The 20,999-nt window shown below is 36.4% G+C and overlaps 1 protein-coding gene across 2 annotated transcripts in view; it reads left to right on the top strand.

The window, feature by feature from the left end:
• sp3 (spermathreecae) overlaps positions 1 to 20,999 on the top strand; it is a 157,092-nt gene that overhangs the window by 91,765 nt on the left and 44,328 nt on the right. The window contains exon 13 of one of the 2 annotated variants that reach the window (XM_067124118.1): positions 1,329 to 1,550. The exons of the other annotated variant lie outside the window; for it this stretch is intronic. Coding sequence (XP_066980219.1) covers positions 1,329 to 1,550 — 222 coding nt within the window. The remainder of the gene's footprint in view (positions 1 to 1,328; positions 1,551 to 20,999) is intronic. 2 annotated transcript variants of the gene reach the window in all.

The raw sequence follows: 20,999 nt of genomic DNA on the forward strand, positions 1-20,999 counted from the left end.
TAGCCACTCAAACTTTGTTTATTGAGCAAGAATTTCATCAAGCTTTCGATGATATTCTGATGTTTTTATCAAGACAAAGGTTGCTGTTGTATCAGCTCATCATACAGTCTTTTGGTATGATCATGCCCAGTAGAACCTGAGTAGAATGTGGCCTTGCAACAAGAAATGATTTACCAAGGAACACCTCAAGGAGTAAAATACCTCTAGGTGACCAACACCTAATTTCAACACCAACTCAAGACTTCTTCATAAATATTGGAGTAACTTTGCAACTTAGATGTAATAAATTCTTTTTTATGGAAAGAATTCCACCAAAGAGAGTTTATCTTTCCATATAAATGGAAGAGTGACAGATACTGTAAATGAGATTTACTGGCAGGCTCCATAGCAGAATAACAGCAATTTTGTACAAGATTAATCCAAATAAATGAAAACTTCGTACAGTATATAGACGACCAGGTTATTGATTTAAAGAAGGAATTTGGCAAAATTTAAAAGGATTAAAACACTGCTTTGTAATAAGGTAAAATTCCAAGGATTCTTAAGTGATTCATCAGAATTATTGCAATTAAAACCAACCCTTTTATGTGATAGGCCAGTTCCTAGTTGTGATGGCAAGGGTATTGAGATACCACCCATGTTGATTCAGTGCATTAGCAAGCTAGGTAATGCTTCTGTTACCCTTGCTGTTTAAGCAGAAATTTCAGAAATAATTCTGCCGTTTTAGTTCGAGTTTTAAATTAATTTTGCAGTTATATTAAATTTTATCATTTTTCCAGGTATGGGGAGATTTTAGAATTCATGTTGCTGAATACCTTTGGGAAGGAATTATCAGTCTGTTAGAGAATGTCACAGTTGAATATCGTTTTTGTTCTATTTATGTGAGATGCTGATGACAGAAGATAGTGAATGTGAAGGCTTGGTTGTTTAATTTTCTTTGTCAGATTCCCTGGGTGGAAAGCTTTTTGCAATCAGTTTTGTATCATAAGTGGATGATTGTGTAATCAGTTTTACATTTTGCATGTTTTGTGTATATTTTTTTAGTTATACACTACATGTTCAGATTTTTAAGGCATATTGTTTTTTGCTTGAAGGAATTACAGAGTTCTTTAAAGTTCTGGTATTTGTTTTTACAATTCTCCAATATAATTTTACTGGGTTATGATTTTCCATCAGAGTTTCATTAATGGGTTTGGACAAGTACAGCGTGCTAAGTAAACTTGAGGGTTAAATGGAGTGATAATATATTTAATCCTCCCCACAAATATGGCATAGATGGTGGGATTTGCTTGTCTTAAAAGGTGATTGCAGTATTTCTGTCATTACAGATACTATAGGAACCATTTCCGTGACACTTATCGTCAAGTAGCTATAGACACAATGCTTCTGGGATGTCAACTCTCTGACGATCAGTGGCAAGAGATAAACTATATTGAAACTTTGCTCAATGTCGCAAGTGCCTTAATGCCCATTGGTCCTCCTACTTACATGGCTGAGATTGCGCCTGGCAACGAGAAATACTTAGCAAGTGCCCTATACTCATTGTCCAGGTCAGGACAACTGGAACGCAACATCAGTCATGTTGTGCTTTGATTTATTTTTGTATTACATTTTACAGTGGACCTTTATAAATAACTGATTGGCTTTTTGGAATGCTCAGAATTAATATTACCTATGGATTTCAGCTGACACAGATGTGGCAACAGTCAGTGAACATGCATTTGTGCATTTCTTGTTACTTCCTCTGGGTTTTTTGTGTTAGAAAGATTCATAGTCACTTTTAGTTAGTTTGACTTTATTTTACCTCAGTGCTATCAATTTACAGTTGTTAAATCCTTTGCATTAAGTGCTCCACAGATGCACTTACAGAATAAAAAGAACAACACCTCCACCTGACCAGCTATGCATCTGGTGGTAGTTAAGTCATTCCCTATGTCTGTTGTAGAATACACCAGTATTTGTGATCATTAGTAATCATAATTTTTGCTATTTTCCTGTAAATAGTATTCCTTATGCTTTGCAGATGATTTGTGTATAGTTTTCTTACATTTAATTAAATAATGATTAGTGGGCTTTTTCTACTTTGGTTAATTTCTATAAGTTCCCTTTTTTTTGCAGGTTTTGACTACTATAAATGCACTTGTTTTTCCCTAAATAGCTTCTGGTAATTGTTACTGATTATTTCATAAGGCATTGGTATTTTTTCAGATGATTTGGTTAATTACGATTCATTCTTGTATTGAGTCAACTCTGGTTATTGCTGGATATAGAATGAGATTTAGTACACTTGATGATAGTTTCTGTTAGTTTATTTGCATGAAGATCTAACCATTTTCACTCCACTTATATAATACTGTACAGTATTGTTATTTGTGTCAGTTCCTATAACCTGATTTTTTTTCTTCCCATTGTTTACTGAATTTTCAAGCCTTCAGTAAGAATTTATTTGCATTATGTGCTTTCCATATTTGGGGTAGCATATTCTTACACTTATCATAAAAATGTTTACATGAAAATAGTATAGTTCTGTTGATATTGGCAATGGTAAAAATCGTACAGTTATTACCTTGATATTTGTGGTATTTGATATTTTTATAATGCCATAACAAAGATGCAGTGTTGCTCTAGACAAACACTTCATTTGCTTCATAACTAGTGTAAAGAACCCCCATTTGCTGTGTAGTTGATGCAGGGCCCAGAGTATGTATCCCTGAATGTACATTTCATACATGGAAGGGCTCGGCTCTTGCTTAGTGATTTTTACTTAGTAGTAAGAATTCCATCTTGTTTCATGACGGGAATTTCATCAACATCTGAGTCTTAGGGCCCCTTAGTGTTGGCCTTTTGGGTTTTAGGGTACTGTTTTTGCATCCTGGGCAACTCAAGTCTTTATCTGGAGCATTTGCTTATGATATTTTTGTGCCCTGGTCATTTGCATCCCATTATATATAACTATTACCTAGTAATAAATCCATTGTTATATATAATAAGCCTAATATCTACTCAATCAGACTGAGCCACGTACACAAGAACATCCACATAGTGTTAGGTATGATTACCAAACACAGGATGATTCACAGGAGTAGGTGCAATAATTATGTTTTGGAATGTTGGTGAAATATACTTTTACATTTTATTCCTTTCATAGGAACATAAAGCTTGCAAGAAAATCAGATATTCAGTGTAGAGAACTGCTGAACTAACAAAGAACCTCCTCCCCCTTTGGGAAGGTTGTATTTGAACAGCTCATCTTTGCATCTGAAGAGGGTTTCGTTGACTTGACATGTTTTCATAATTGGAGCAGTAGGTAGCACTTTTAAAATTTGCCCACAAATCTTTTACCAAATGCACTGCATCAATGTCCAAGATACTGTAGTGCATTCAGTGTTCCACTTGTTTTTGTTCTACCCAATAAGACTAAGGAAACATAACATCCTGATCACTCTTTTGATGCAGACTCACCCTCAACTTAATCCCAAATCTTAGCTGACTGATTTTGAACTGAAAACAAGAAAGAGTACTGCAGGAACATATCCATTTGTCAAAATCCTCCTTTAAGAAAATTTGAGACCTTGGTGTAAAATGGCAATATAATGAGGATCAAAAATCCAGTTTAAAGATTAGATGTGTTCAGTAAATGGTGTGGCAGCAGGCTTTTTGAATCTGAGTGAAGACCATGACTTACCTTCCAAGTTCATTGCATACTTTTAACTTGCATTCATTGGTCAAGCAACAGGCAGAAGTGAACACAGGACTGCAGCAACCTTTTCCATTGCATCATGGAATGTTCACGATTTAACAAGAATGACATTCGTAGAACTAACAATAGTTTGGAGGGGTGGTGTAGTGCTGTCCAGAATTCAATTACTAGTCAGCACCTGTCTGTTTGGAAATTGATAGACGCATTGAAGAAAGAGGAAACTTTGGCCACAAAGAAAATTGCTGTCAAAGAGGGATTATTATCCAGCCAAGAAATCATTAATTGCATGTTACAGTTCTTAGAAAAATCTGCAATTCTTATGAAGGTTTGCTAACGACATGCTTACCTTTCAAGTCTGAACTTATAAATTAATTTTTTATTAATAAAAAGCATACTGCAATTACTTTTTTAATAGAATTTTTTTTGATAAATATGAACTACTGTATACATACAGTATATTGGTATGGAAATATTCAGGATACAAAGGTATAGTAATAAGTAATTGCATCTAACATAAAATATGCAGTACATATACTGGGACATGGCTGGAATGCAGTACTGTAATACAATATGCAGATGCTGAGGGATGCCTCTGACCAGGATGCAATTGACTAGGACACATTTGTTTAGGATGCAATTGAACTGTCACTGGCCTTGTGTGGTTCTCCCTTATGGGTGTCACTGCTCCCAAGTTCTATGCAAAATTATAAAAAATATGGAAATTATTTACATTTAAGGCAGATGGAGCAGAGAAAGTATATACTTATAGGGATCTGCCAAGGGATTTAGCTCCTCCTCCAGTTGCTGACCACAGCCCTTCTACCCCAATGGTTTTGTTAGTGTTCTCACCAGCACCAGGTGCTGAAACACCTGTGGCACTAGTTGCTCTCGGGGCATTACCACCCCACTTCTTTCAGCTTTGTAGCTTTGGTGGGGTGTGTCACTTTAACTTCTTCATTAATCTACACTTTTCTTATGGCCTAGGTAATCGTTCCAGATTTCTTTATAGTCACTCACAACTCCTCTCGTTCCACTTAATATCAGCAACTTTTCATCAGTTGGGAGGTATGGGTATAATTACGATACTCCCAAAGTGAGACTAAAATCTTGAAATTGTAGATTGGTGAGGCATTACACTGCCTCTTATGTTGTTTTTTTAGTTTTGTATCTCTGGTACCTCAACAAGTTTCAGCATTTTTGCTGCATCTTCCCAAGGATCTTCCACTGCTGTTACAATAGCCCTTGGCTCCTTTCTCCACAAGATGGCCAACTGCTTGTGTGGCTTATTGGTGCTGACACTTAGTAACTCTTGCCATGTTTGTGACTCACCTCTTGTTACTGGCAGTTACTCCTCTTGTGGCCCACCTTTAAGAAAAACCCACCACTCCTCATCAGTCTGAGTTACTAACATGGCAGTAACTAATTAAGCTGGGAAAAGTTGCCCTCTTTGGATATGCATGCTGCTTACTGCTAACTTGGCATTCTTTACAATGTATAATACAACATGTGTTTGGCATGTCTTTTTTTTCTGCCCTAGGAATATCAACTTTTACAGAGTGATTCATTGGGCACTCAGTATATGATGTTAACATAGAAGAGATTTTGAGTCTTAAATGATTATAATGACCATATTCCTGCATGACAGCACGATGAGGCTTCACAAAGTGAAGCATTAGATTGAAATATCACAACCTAAGTCTTCTTGTATAAAACATTGTAAAGGATGCCAAGTTAGCAGTAAGCAGCATGCATATCCAAAGAGGGCGACTTTTCCCAGCTTAATTAGTTATCGCCATGTTAGTAACTCAGACTGATGAGGATTGGTGGGTTTTTCTCAAAGGTGGGCCACAAGAGGTGAGTTACAAACATGGCAAGAGTTACAAAGTGTCATTACAAATGAGCCACGCAAGCAGTTGGCCATCTTGTGGAGAAAGGAGCCAGAGATACCTTCTTTTGGTTTCAAACTCCTGACTTTTTCATTTAAGCATTCCGAGGAGGAGTACATATTCTCTAGAATAACCCCGGGTGACACCTGAAATGTTTTCAGTACTTGATGCCAAAGGGGAATTCTATCCAGAAATGTAACTCTCTCCCTCCTGAAACCCTCGATTGTCCAGACTACAGCTGAGTTTGACTCAGATGAGACATTCCTGAGAGAAATGCTAAATACACATTTCTTTGGCAATCTGTACTTGAAAGGGAAGAGTGCCCCTTTATACTCGTCCTCATCCCCATTATCAATACTGTATTCTATTTCTTCAAGAACACAGCAGTTAGGTGTTGGCACCTACGACTTGTTGATGAAGCAAATACACCTGATGTTATTGGTTTTATTTCATGATACCTGATAACACAACCTGTGACTTCTAATATCAGTCATCAGTCCAATGCAAAAATCACCCAATTTCCTGTTCTTACCTTAAGTGCCCCGGTGATTTGGAGAGCTGTTTGCAGTTTGTTTCATGAGTTTTGGTACTCACGTTGAGCTAAGGAGACAACTGGGATCTCCACAGCATAGCTGCTAATATCCATGTGTTAAGCAAGCAAGCAGCTGTCGGTAATGCTGCCTGTGAAACAAAGTTCTTGAATTTTAAATGGGATTAAAAATGTGCTACCCCAAAGGAGTAATGTTAATTAAAGGGTAATGTTAATTAACAGCATTGTGTAGTTTCCAGGTGTGTCCTTAGTTTGCTGTGGTGTGTTACCAAAATTCGTGGAGCCATCTATATGAGGAGCAGCAGTGCCTTTCATTGGGGCATCCAAGGCTCCTCTGTTTCAGTAGCTACTCAAGCAGTTGTAAATTATTGGGGGTTTTGTTAAAATGAACAAAATTTAGAGGAAGTGCCCAACCACTCACTTTTTATGATAAGTCTGGAAAGTAGAGGAATGATTTAACTACCACTAAAGGTGATGACTGTCCCAGATGCATTAATAACTAGGTGGAAATGTTATTTTAATGTCTGTTTTTTAAGTGTCAGTGCAGCACTCAACATAGTTGTAGATTAATCATTTAAATTTTAAGAAAACAGGTCATTATGTTCCTGTTTTTCCTTTAGACTTACATAGTTCTTTACTCTTCTTCTAGCCAGTGAAAATGGTGTTTAACTCATTAAGGTGACTAACAGTTAAAAAATGTTTTAATTCTATTCTCTTGTTTTGAATTTACTTAGATGGAAAGTATAACAAGAAGCCTGATCATGTGTTTTCTCTGTAGGGCCTGTGACTGTCTGGGTTTCTCTATTAATCTCCCTTCTTGTTAGTGTACCCTCAAGTGAATTTGCTCCTCTTGTACAGATCTTATAGTGTATGTCTAAGTAGAATTTTCATCAGCATGTGGTTGCTTTTCTATTTCTCGGGCTTTTCTCACTTCTCACTCAGCGTTTGCTGTGGTTCTGTATGTCTCTGGTTGCAGCTCTGTCTTTTGTCTAGAAGTTTTGAGGACATTGCTTAAATTGATAAAAAAGCTTAGTAGGTATTTTCCTTGAAGGATTTTTGTTACTGAATCTTCCAATATGATTAGGTTTTAGAGCATAAAGAAAATACGAAATTTTAATGATTAACAACTTATACCCGGCAGTGTTACTCTAGAACCTTATTGTTCCTTAACTGATCTTAACTAATGCCACATTTGTGTTTTGAAATATCTGAGTCTTGTTATTTTCTAGTATGATAATGCTATTTAAGATAACCAGTAATGAAGCTCTGTAATTCCTGTGGACATTAATAATTACTGTACAGTATTGCCCATTAAACTTTGCTTTACAACACTGGAAATATTTGTAATTTAAAGTTTGCGAAACTGCTAGTTTATTTTTACTTTCATAAAATGTTTGTTTGCTCTAGGCAATTCTGAAATTCTCAGCATTGAGATTTTGGTTACTCAGTATGCTTGCCGTATTTTAAAACTTCTTTTATTAATTTCCTTGTAGCACTGGTTTTCCTGATTCTGATATTAATTTCCTTGTAGCATTTTGTGTTATGCATCACTTACATTTTTTTCTGCTCTCTAAGTTGCTTTTCCCTTATTTTTCATGGAAATGTCACTCTACATTGTATTATTTGCATGTCTATAATGTTTACTTTTGAAATTGACAAATACATCATAAAAGTAATTTACATTCGTAACTTCATACTTTATTGAAGAGCAAATATTTTGTCTCATTTGTGTTCATACTCAGGCAATAGATACTTTAGATAGATTTTGGAATTTTGATGTGACTGTCATAAATAGTCATCAGTTTTTACTTAACAAGAACAGCCAAGGCTCTCCATAGATAAAGTGATTTATTCCATTTATAATTAATAGGCAGTGGGTAACACAGCAAAAGTGACGATAAATGTTAGTGTGTAAAACACTAGTTGGTAAACCTTGATGTGGGCTGGAACACATACGGATATTGTATGTTGTATGTTGTGTAGAGAGAATGTTGTGAAATTGCAGAAGTGGGTTTGGTAGTAAGGCTACAGTTTTTAGTTAGTTGGTTTTGTGAAATAGAGGAGGCAATCGTACATACTCAAGTAATCCCCCTTGCTAAATTATTGTTATTGCCTCTGAATATTTCTGGTATATTTCAAGTAAATAACAAACAGTTGCTTTATCAGAGCCATATACTTCAATTATGTCAAACTCCTGAAGACTTATGAAAGATATATCTTCCATTAAGTTTCAAATCTTCCCCAATTTCTGTTTAGTTTCTCAAATGGAAATATGTTTGCAGCAAGATTCATTTCTGCCCATTTTTGCATTCCCTCATCATCCTTGTCCTTGATATTGTCACAGCTCTCAAGTGGCCACTTGTTCTGACATTCCACTCCTCCCTCGCTCCAGCTCATCATGAAATACACAGGTCATCATTTGCACCAGAAAAATTGTTGACTTGGAGGCTGTCATGGACAATTTACATTTTCCTCAGTGTTCTTCCATCTATGTAAGAGTAGTGGAGGAAAATCTGCAGAGACCATTCACCTGTCTTCAACCACTTTTCAAGCTGCCTTTTAAATTTTTTCGATCACACGTGACTTAAATGAACGAGACTTTCAACAATGCTAAAAGAGGATCTACGCACATTAAAGGCTGTCTTTTTCTGTGTCAGAATGTCTCTTGACTGGGTTAGACTTGAAATGAATTATGTTCACCCTCCTCTGTCATGTGTATTTTTCTGTCTGAATTTCTGCTCGGTTCAGGTCTCCGTCATTACCTCTTCTCAGTGATGTTCATGGCCATTGCGCTGATTTTCTTTCTACTAATTCATATTTACTCTACTTCCATTTTGACTGAGCAACCTCTGAACACCACAGCTGTCATTTGTAGTTTGATGTTCCCAACACACTCCAGCCATGAATCTTAGCATTTTGCAGTCATATTTCTTCAAAATGTTCCCCTTTTACTTGGTAATTGCCCAAGTCTCCTACATACAGTAGGATCAACCTTGCACTTGTTAAGTTTTGCTGCATTTTAAATATGGGATACTTTCATTCACTGTTGTCTAGCACTCTGCTTCCTAATGATAATTTTTTTCAACTGCCTTCTTAGTATCTGTATTTGATTCACAATCAGGTGTGTATTGCCTCTTCCTGTGTCTGCCCTTCTACCATAACATGGTCTTCTTCATCCCTCTCTTCCCCACTTGCTCTTCATATGTATTTCAGGAAACAAAATTGCTTTTGATCACTTATATTTCGCAGCCTTTAACAATAATCCCTCTGTTACAGTACATACTTTCCAAAACCTGCATTATGCATACATTTGCACTTTTTCCAGTCACCATCTGTGGTATTACAAGCCCCTGAGAAGCTTAAAATGGTATTTTTATTTATCTAAAGTTTATGTTTCCATGCCGCAAAGTGGTGATTAAGTAGTAACGGAGTGAAGAAGCAAGAGGGGGAGAGAGAAAAATACTGTTTTATTAACCTCGACTCAGCCAGGCCAAGGAGCTCGAAAGTGTTTGTGTGCTGGTTAATTTAATGTTATATGGTGTTGTTATAAAGGTAATGCTTAATAAACTGTCATTACTAATGTTTTGTAAGTCATCGTGTATAGATGAAAATAGTCTCAATTCCTTTTCCTTAACATGTCCAGGTTATTGTATCTAGGAGTCGTATTGAAAGCTTGTCTGTCAGTCTCTTTCCTCTCTTTCTCTTCCTTGTGGTAATTGTCCATAATACTGTTGTGTAAAATTGTAGGTTATACACGGGAATGTTCTCAATTCATTTGTTCGTAACATGTTCTAGTGAAAGTGGCAAAAGAAATCCTATTGCATGCCTTTCTGTTTCTTTTCTCTTTTTGTCGTATGTTCCTTTACTTTTTGTTAAGTTATTTTCTTTTGCAAAATACATAAACAGTGCTGGAAAAAAATTGTAAAAAACTACAAATTAGCACTGAAAACTAATGAGCACGGCAGTATGGAACCTAGCAATATAAGTGTTTTGATGGGAATGGAATTGTCAAGCTCGTTGTTGTATTTTTTGATGTTGGAGCATACATTACATATACAGTACTATACTGTTTGACTTTAATGGGTAGGTAAGTGAAAGAGAGAGGTGGGGGTTTAGCTTCCTGAGTGATACATTTTGCTTGTTGAAGGCCAGTACAGGTAAAGTTTGGGCATGACGGGTCAGTCACCTTGTAAACAATGAACCTATGCTTACAGGTTTAGATGAGGAAGCATTAGTCTTGTTTGTTTCAGCATCCAGTATGTCTAGCACCCTCACTGTGCTATTCCAACTCGTATGAAATGATTTCTGTTTTTCAAAGTGTGGTATATTTCAAGTGAAACATGTTTTCACTAGATTTATTTTATACTAGTGCAACAGTATAGCATTTTTATAGGGGTAGGAGTTTGGGCAGCCTAGCATATATAAATTCTAATCATATTCCACGTACTGTACATCATAAATCTGCATCCCCCTCCACCTTGTGAGTAATATTGAATTTACCATTACATCTCTTCTGCAGCATCCACATACCACCTCTCAAGTTGTGCTTTTTTTCTTTGTCTCCTTTCCATTCCCCGTAGTCTTGGTTTTGCCTATGGTTCATGGTCAGACCTCTCTGCATCATACCATTCTTTTACATTTTAAACTTTTGTCCTTCTTCATCAGATTCTAATGTTAACACCATGTCATGTGACTCAGCTCCCAGGGACCTTTCCTGTACTCTCATTCTATGTAGCTTCCCCCTGTACTTCAGTTTTGTGTCTTTCCTTGTTTCGCCAGTTAACCCTCTGTTATTTAGGGGGAAAGACAAAGACTGTTTTCAGTTTTACATTATTTTTGAGGCAAAATTCAAGAGCTGCAGAGATGAAGTACTGTGATGATTATTTACTTGAATGTCTGATAAATACAAGCAGATGTGCATGTTACGACACTGCTCTGTTTAATGTCCGCAGGAACACTGAAGAGAATACTGCAGAGATCTTATATTAATAAGATTTGCTGAAAAATGTGTGTTGTTTTTCTATATATATACTAAATTTAAATAGAAAACATTCACATTTGATAACAATAGTTTAACATGGCAGTAACCATCTTTTTGTATTTTAGTTGGAATTTGTTCTTAAATGTACAGGATTTGTTCATTCAAGTTACTTTATATATATACATATTTAGGCTGCTGATTACACTTACAGTATCCATTAGCATAAGTCAAATAAGCTATTGCAGCTGTATTTAAGATGAAGGTAACAGTAATGAAACTGATACCTTAGTTACTGAAACCTTTTATACTGTATTATTATCATGTTGAATCATCATTGTAGTGTAAAAAATTGAGCTGAAGCCATATGCATTTAAGCAGGTCAGGTTAATGTTTACATTCTCAGATTGAGCTGATTGAGGCCTGCTACTGAAATAATCAGGAGAATTATTTTTTACTTGCTAAAAGACATGGAGTATTACTAGAATTATTATTTTTTTATACAGATGTGTAAAATGGGTATTCAGATTTTATTGTTACAATATAATCCATCAAAATCACAAAGAAGCTGTTTCCCAATTCATTTGTTTGTGTTTTACTCAATGTTGTTTATGTCAGTTCTTTGGTAAGTGGTGATCGTGCAATATAGTAAGTGGTTATTAATTATAAGGGATGGTTATGAATTGTTACATAATCCGTAGGTCAGTAAATCTAGTACAACCTGCCAAAAATGAAATTACATCTACAAGCACATCTTAGTACGGTATGATCCACTGAAAATGAAATTCGTCTGTACAGTATTATCTACGTTAAATGAAATTCATTCAGTAAGTAAAGACCGTTTTTAGTTTTCTGTAAAAGAAATCTGTTGAGCTAGCTATTTGTCTGTCCGTCCGCACTTTTTCTGTCCACCCCTAGACCTTAAAAACTACTGAGGCTAGAGGGCTGCAAGTTGGTATGTTGATCATCCACCCTCCAATCATCAAACTTATAAAATTGCAGCTCTCTAGCCTCAGTAGTTTTCATTTTATTTAAGGTTTCTTCGGCCCATGTTTTACCCATTTTTTATTTTCATTTATACTTAACAAGAAGATGGGGTTACTGAGGAAAAGAGGTTAGCCTAATATTATCTGGGCTATTGAAAATGCAACTTGCATGATACACAAGATATACAATGAAGTAACGTTTAGGGGACAAAATTTTAAGGGTCACACGATATGTGAGATCGAATGATACACGAGTATATACTGTACAGCATATTTCATTTGTTTTACCCATTTTGCCCTATCATGGAAACTCTATTTGTATAAAACACCCTGTTTTTACATCTTTAGTGCATATGGAATTTCTCAGCGACAACTGCCCAAAGCAAACTTATTGTCAGGACACTACTAAAAAGTAGTTGATAATTTTCTCTGTTATTGGAGTTAATGCTTTTTCATTTCACCTCGTAACATCATGGAAGGTTTACTTGTATGCTTGTGGGTGTAGGTTTACATCTACACGTGGCATTTCGTCAGTGTTGATGTCACTGTTGCTACACACATTTTTCGCTTTTTGTGTGCGTTCGCGTGTGTTTCTGAGTGCAGTATCATTTGTTGCCATTTTTCTTTTTGTTTTGCTTGATTTACTGTACAGCATTTCATTACAAGTTAGTTGGCTATGATTGTCACACATCATAACAGTGCACAAGAGAATATTTTATCACTGTTGATATTTCATCTGTAATTAAAAATGTGTTAAAATGCAAATTTGTAGATGTTGGCTAAATGTTGTGCTAATTATAACTTGTCTCGATGCCACCGACCAAAACGGAGAAGTGTGTGCATATGTATATACCCTATACACACAGTTGCATTTATCTTTTGGGTTGTAAAAATAAAAAATGAGAAAATACAGTAAAAATATAAATGAGAATAGCATAAAACAAAAATAAGTGAAGGTTTGTGTGCGCTGTTGGCTTCAGCATAAGCAATACCTCAGATGTTGTTGTCTCTTTCTCTCTCCTTTTATTTTTTACTTTATTACAATACAGTACTGTACATAACCTTTAATAAAATGTGGGAAAAGTATAGCAAACATAAAACAAAAACGATCTAGTGAAGTCAGATGTCTTCGTACCCGTCTGATCCTCCCACCTTGGAAACCTCTCCATGCCTCCCCAACCCCCCAAACCCTGTCTCAGTATCTTCATGAGTTAAGCAGTGGTACCAACATTTTCCTTAGGCCATGCAACATTGCCACCCATCGGAGAGTGGTTTTTTTCAATGTTTGAAAAGTAATAGTACAGTATATATCTTTGGCTGCTGGTCCGGTTTTCGCAGATAATGTTTAGTGGTGGATGATGAAGATCCAGATAATTGAAGTATTACTAAAAAAATATATATATATATATATATATATATATATATATATATATATATATATATATATATATATATATATATATATATATATATATAATATATACAGCAGTCCCTCAATTTTCAGATTAATAGAGCCAAGGCCTTGATGGATATGGTGAAATCCAAATAAGGGCAAGAAAAGAATCCATGGGTGTTCAAGGACCACTCTGTGTCCTTCCTCATCTTACTTTGTCACTACAGCACTACGTAACCATAAACACTAAATATGCTTATAAACAACAACAATCACACTTTAACTTGAAAACTTTCTGCAAAAGGCAATTATCTACCTTTTCCCCCCATATTTGTAACCAAATATAATGCATAAATATACTTTGAAAAAAATGCAACTCCTTTTTCTCTCTTGCGTAAATAACGCACAGTTAGGTAGGTAGGTAGACTGTCTGTGTTTACCCACAGCCTACCATGGTTTCATCACCATTAATGTATTTTTATACAGTAACTGTATTATCAGTTTTTACCATATTCAATTACCATTCACAAAATACAAAATGTGGATGTATGAACTAGTGCCGTATAGTACCCATTTGCATAAGTCAAATAGGTTATTATAACTATATTTAAGGTACAGGTAATGGTGATAAAACTGACATATTACTTATTGGATCAATTTATACTGTAGTATCCTCATGTTATGTCGTTGTCGTAATATAAAAGACGGATCATTCTCCATATGCATTTAAGTAGGCGAGGCTAATGTCTACATTCTCTAAATCAGCTGATTGAGGTGTACAACCAAAATAAGTAGTATAGCAGTTTTTTAGTTGCTAAAAGAAACGGAGTACAACTGGAATTATTTTCATTTTTGTACGTAAATATAAAATAGGTATACAAAGGTAAACTAGCATACAGTACTTTATATATTAAAATAAAATCCCTCAAAACTGCAAAACAGCCGATTCATTTGTTTATGTCATACGCGATGTTTATGTCACTTCTTGGGTAAGCAGTTCTCATGCAATATAGTACGTACTGTAAATGATTGCTAATTATAAGAGATCGGTATGAATTGCCTCATAAGTATTAAGTTTGGTTCTGTAATCTTGTTTGAAAGCCTAGCCCAGTACAATGTACCGAAAATGAAATTCGCTCTACAAGCACAGCCTAGTACTGCACAGTGTGATCCACCAAGAATGAAATTCATCCTACGAGCACAGCCCAATGCGGTATTATCTACCGAAAATGAAATTCCTTCAGTAAGTAAAGACTACAGTAATCACCATCATTTGGAACTCTACATTATCCAACACACCCAGACCAGGGATCAAGGCCCCAAAGATATATGATTTATATTGATCTTAAAGGATTTGAAAAACTGCCCTCTGATGTTTGGCAATGCTGCGTGGCCTCAAGAAAATGTTGGTAACACTGCTACACTCCGATTGACCAAGAAAGGGTTTTGGGGGGTGGGGGAGGCCTCAAGAAGTTTCCATCAAAGTCTCAGTACAGCAACACAAATACCTTCACTGTTTTATTTATATTTTACGCTACAGTATTCTCATATATATTTTTATTGTATTTCCTCATTTTTATATTTTTACAAACCAAACGATAAACACAATGGTGCACAGGCTACAAGAGATAGATTGAGAGAGAACAACTGAAGTATGTTTGCATCAAAGTCTAAGCACGGTAACACACATCCTTTACTTTTTCATTTATATTTTATGCTGCAGTATTCTCGCGTATATTTTTTACTGTATTTTCTATTTTTTTTTTTTTTTTCAAACCAAAAGATAAAATTTGCAGTCATGAGAGAGAGAGAGAGAGAGAGAGAGAGAGAGAGAGAGAGAGAGAGAGAGAGAGAGAGAGAGAGAGAGAGAGAGAGAGAGAGAGTGTGTGTGTGTGTGTGTGTCTTACTTACAATAAACGTAATGAAATATGGCACAGCAAATCAAGCAAAGAAAAAATAAATTGCAACACGTACGCCCTTATTCTGTGGCGTGGGTGAAATTGCTACAGCCTGTTTGGTGTTGTCTTGCCTACGTATGAAACTCACATTTTCAGTATGTTTATGGTGATTCAGATGAAATATCAACAGTGATAGAATACTCTCTTGTGTACTGTTATGATATGTTTGATAATCATAACTAGAGGCAACTCAACTTGTAGTGAAATGCAGATCAGTGAATCAAGGAAAGCAAAAGAGAGAGAGAGAGAGAGAGAGAGAGAGAGAGAGAGAGAGAGAGAGAGAGAGAGAGAGAGAGAGAGAGAGAGATGTTTACATGGAAGCCTAAATACAGTAACATACATGCTCCTTCACTATTTTATTTACATTTTATGTTACAGTATTCTCATTTACACTATATTTTTGCTGTATTATCTCACTTTGTATTTTACAAACCAAAAGATAAATGCAGTCATGTGCACATGCATGCGATCGTGTGCGTAGCCATGTGTACGCACATGATTGCGTGTGTGTAGGGTCTGTGTGCATACACATGGACCCTACGCACATGTTTGCGTTTATCTGTTGGTTTGTAAAAATACAAAATGAGAAAATACAGGAAAAATGTAGTGTAGGGTCCATGCATATGCACACACTCATACGATGTCATCCATGAACTTATTGCAGCCTGTTTGGTGTTGGCTTACCTACATATGAAATTTGCATTTTGAATATTTTTATGGTGATTAGAGGTAAAATATCAACTGTGATAAAACATTCTCTTGTGTACTGTTATGATATGTGAGACAATCATACTTAGAGTCAACTAAACTTATAATGAAATCATCTTCTTCCTCTGCATCTTTTCCCACTTGTATGGGGCTTCGATGTTTCTCACAGCTCTCCTACACCTGGCTAGGTCAAACACAGCGTCTTCTGACAATTGTTTGTCTCTTAGGTCTTCTCTGACTACATCCATCCACCTTCACTTCGGTCACCATCTTCTCCCACCAGGCACCTCCATCTGCATCACTCTCCTCCCTACATATGTCTCATCCCTTCTCCTCACATGGCCATGCCACCGCAGTCTTCTCTCCTGGGCATTCTTTGATAATTCTACGACCTTAGCAGTTCCTCTTATTCCTTCATTTCTGATCCTGTCCAATTTTGTTACACCACACATCCACCTGAGCATTTTGATCTCTACTTCATCCAATTTCTTCTCTTGCACTCTCTTTACCAGCCATGTTTCTGCTCTATACATCAAAGCTGATCTCACTACTGTCTTATACACTCTTACTTTAACCTTTTATGTTGATTCCGCGGTCACACATGACACCTGACATTTTTCTCCAATTTGTCCATCCAGCCTGCACTGTGTATTATTTCTACATCCAAATTTCCATCATCAGCTACTGTTGAACCAAGATACTTAAATTTGTAATGAAATACAGTACAGTCAGTAAAGCAAAGCAAAAAAAAAATATGGCAACACATACATGCATATGCGCACACTGACTGGATGGCGTTGTGAATGTCCTGAAGTTTATTTGGTTTTGTGTTTGTATGTTTATGATACAGTAATTCATATTTTATTAAAGGATATGTACTGAGGTACAGGAGAGAGAGAGAGAGAGAGAGAGAGAGAGAGAGAGAGAGAGAGAGAGAGAGAGAGAGACGCACACTCCTTGACGATTTTATTTATATTGTGTGCTGCAGTATTCTCATTTACACAATGTTTTTACTGCATTTTCTCATTTAACTACTTTTAATGAAAGAGGCATTCATGTGAATGATTTAGTGTCTCAGTTTAAGCTACCGAGATCCACCATAAGTACATTTTTAAAGCACAAAGAGGCAATAAAAAGTGCTAGTGTTGCTAAGAGGGTTATGAGTTTGACAGAACAGAGGCCTCCCATAATAGATGAAATAGAAAAATTTTTGTTAATAATGGATAAACGAAAAACAGATTGCTGGTGATAGTGTTTCGGAGGCTATGGCTGGCGCTAAGGCTCAAAGTTGCATGCTGATCTTATGAAAAACAGGGCTGGATCAAGCAGTAGTACCAAGCATGATCAAATTAATAGTAATTCAACTTGCGAATTTTAACGATAAGTAAGACTATAAAATACATTTCAGCATATCGATCTTGGAGAGGGTTGTTCCTTATTGTTACTAACATCGTCATCAGTTTGCAGTCGTACATTTGAGGACAGTCCAGGAATAGGATTGGTAAATGATGTGTGGGATTTTTCATACCACTATATTAAAATTATTGTTAAATTCTTGTTTTCATGAAGAAATTATTATATAAAGCAAATTATTGAGTAATTTTTGCCATCAGCAGTCAAATAATCATGATCATGGCAACGTTCAAACTTAGTGCCATGTACACAATAATTTTGTGATCGAAATATGTCTATAAATAGAACAGTAGAGGGCTGTCATTGGCTAACAGCTCTCCATGGCAACCAGCCAGCCAATCAGGTTTTAGTTGTATTCTGTCTGAGAAAGAATGTTTTGCTCATGTGAAGCTGATGATGACGTAAGTGTGTGTGCTTTGAAATACAGTAAGCAGTTTTTAATATTGTATGTATTTTACTGATTACATGATGAACAGAATGAATTCCTTCGCATTGCTCAAGTGCAAACTTGTTGGTTCATAGATTCTTCAGCAACAAAAGATTTTTTTTTTTTTTTTTTTTTGCTGCAGATGATGTTAAAACTAACGCTGCATTGACATATCTTCAAAACAAAATTCATCTCTTTAATCTGTCAAGAAATGTTAATCCATTTCTGTTTACCTGCTGGTCACACCCTTTACACTCCACGCGACTGACAACAACAATTTTTTTTTTTTTTTTTTTTTTTTTTTTTTTTTCTTCCTTCCAAAGATGTATTACCTGTAATTTTTAAAACATTATGAACACACACAGTGTGTGCATATGTGCTAATACCCATTGGTTAGGGAGACTCAGATTAGCAGTATCTTTTCCTGAGAGAGAGAGAGAGAGAGAGAGAGAGAGAGAGAGAGAGAGAGAGAGACTAAGGTTTGGCAGATGTACAGTTATTCTAGTATCTTGGGAATTTTTGTTAATCTTGGGATTTTGTAAGAAAAATAATTTGAGTAACAGCACACACCCAAATGAGTCAGGTCAGCCGTTAGCACGCCAAACCACCAACCTTATGAATTGACGCTCAACTCCCAACAAAATTTGTTCGTTTTTTAGTGCTGTTCAGTTTTTAGAACTTCGGATAAAGGATTGTATGACTGTATTTTGAGAGTAATACACATACAATATTCCAGTAGACTCTGTGTGAAATTTACCATAAATACTACTGTACCTAAACAACGTTTGTGTTACTGTGACAGGCCACCAGGCTGGTGCTATGGTTTGTTTACATCCACTCATGGCAAATGACTGAAAGGCAAACTGCCGACGCATTGTAAGCAATTTTTTGTAAGTTTGTGATAACAGACATAATTTGGCTTGTTTTCAATATTTCATTAATTTACTGTAATAATTAGTGTTGTTTTTCAATGTTTTATTATTAGCAACAATTTTTGTGCCTACCCAGTACAGTACAGTACAGTACCTATCCTGGCCTACGGTGCTCAGTCTCCCATCGGTAATATGGCCACATTGGATGTAGGCAGTTTTTTTGATACAGTATACAGGTACATTTATTAAAAATATAAAAAGTGTATCTAATACGGTATGTAATTTAACTCTGAACTTATGTATTGTAATTTGTGTGTATTGTTTTGTATAAAAAGACAAGGTTAGGGTAATAACAGGTGGTTGAGAACGGATTAACCCCTTTTCAGTTATTTCTCATGGAAAAAATTTATTCGGATCTCGACGCTTCTTCTGGAACAGATTAGTGCCAAGTCTGGGGCTTTTACTTATATACACTGTATATATACATGCAATTTCTATTGAAGTTATTGGCATTGTTCACACATACTAATATCATTTTATCAAGACTTTGAATCAGTCTATACTTCTTTTTCTCTCTAGGCAAGCTTCTCAGTAATAAGGAAAAATTTTTCAAGATTCCTTCCTTTCACAGTTCTGTTCGACGGACTGTTTCTTCACTTGTTGACGACCTTCTCCAGGACTAAATTTCAAATGGACACAAAAGGTTTTTGTTACTACATGCAGACTTTTAAATTTTAAACATAATATCATAGGGTGCTTCATTTCTATTGGTCAGCAGGTCCCATTCTCTCGCCGGTGGTCTGGTCAGCAGCATGGGGATCCCTCTCGCGCCATAGGACATGTCCTATGCCGTGGCTTGCAGCAGAGGGCTAGGGCAAGGGCATGATTCCTGTCTCTGACTGATAGTCTTGATTTACCTCTTTGTTGGTACAGTGAACCCCCCGTATTCGCTGGGGATGGGTACCACACCCCCCCGTGAATAGCTAAAATCCGCGAATACATAAAACCCCTCTAAAAACACTTAGAACTGCCCATTTTGATAGTTTAAACACAAGAAAAACCCTGTAAAAATGCTTATCCCTGAGTATTTTAATAGTTTTATCACAAAAAGTGCATTTATTCTTGAAAATTATCTGAAAATACAGTAATTAGTGAATATTTCACAGTGAAAAATACAGCGAATGGGTGAATTTTCCGCAAATAATGGGTAGATATGTTCCACAGAGAAACCCGCGAATGCGTGAGTCCGCGAATCGTGAGAACGCGAATACGGGGGGTTTACTGTAGTTGTGTCCATGGGTGTTCCCTCGCTCATGTCCCCCTTTGGATTTACACAGATGTCCTGTGGTTTCTTTGAAGAAGGGAGGATGAAGTCCGTGTTCCTTTGTAATTTTAATGCAGGCCATTGTTAATTTATACCCACAATCTGTGGAACCGGGCTTCTCTATGCACGATCTTTGTGCTTTCTAATGAATCTTCTAGTTTCGTTTTACGATTGTGATTTCAACACTGCCCCTTGGTTGTGGTAAGCTGGCAGAAACCTGCAGAGTGTGGTGGTGTTGCTACCTATGTGGTAATTGCTGATCTACAGGGGGCTGTGCTATTTTGCATTACAAGGGTGCTGATTAGGTTCCAGCAGCAGTAGACACGTAAGGAAATGCTCATCAGGATCCGTAGGTGTCGTATTGCTGGCAATTATCCTCTTCATGGCCTTGGCCTCATCCTTGAGTGGCTGTAATATGCAGGTTTGTAATACAGTATGATGTTTCTTGGTGAGGTAGGTGTTGTCACTGGTGTGCTGCCAAGCTGCGGCATAGGATGGGTCCTATGGAGCACAAGGAATGTCCATGCTGCCACCCAGACCACCAGGAAGAGAATGAGGCCCGCTGACCAATTCAACACCTGCAATGACATCATGTAATCAATTTGTAATTTAGTCCCGAAGACCACTGATAAGCGAGGAAAAAGTCTGTCAACTATAATAAATAAATGGAAGGAATCTTGAATAAATTTTTCCTTGCTCCTGAGAAACTTGCCTGAAGAGAAAAAGAAGAGTTATAGACTGATTCAAACTTTTGATAAAAAGATAGTATCTGTGAACAATGCCATTAACTTCGATAGAAATTGC

Source organism: Macrobrachium rosenbergii, chromosome 22 (assembly GCF_040412425.1).
Source record: "Macrobrachium rosenbergii isolate ZJJX-2024 chromosome 22, ASM4041242v1, whole genome shotgun sequence".
Lineage (NCBI taxonomy): Eukaryota > Metazoa > Arthropoda > Malacostraca > Decapoda > Palaemonidae > Macrobrachium > Macrobrachium rosenbergii.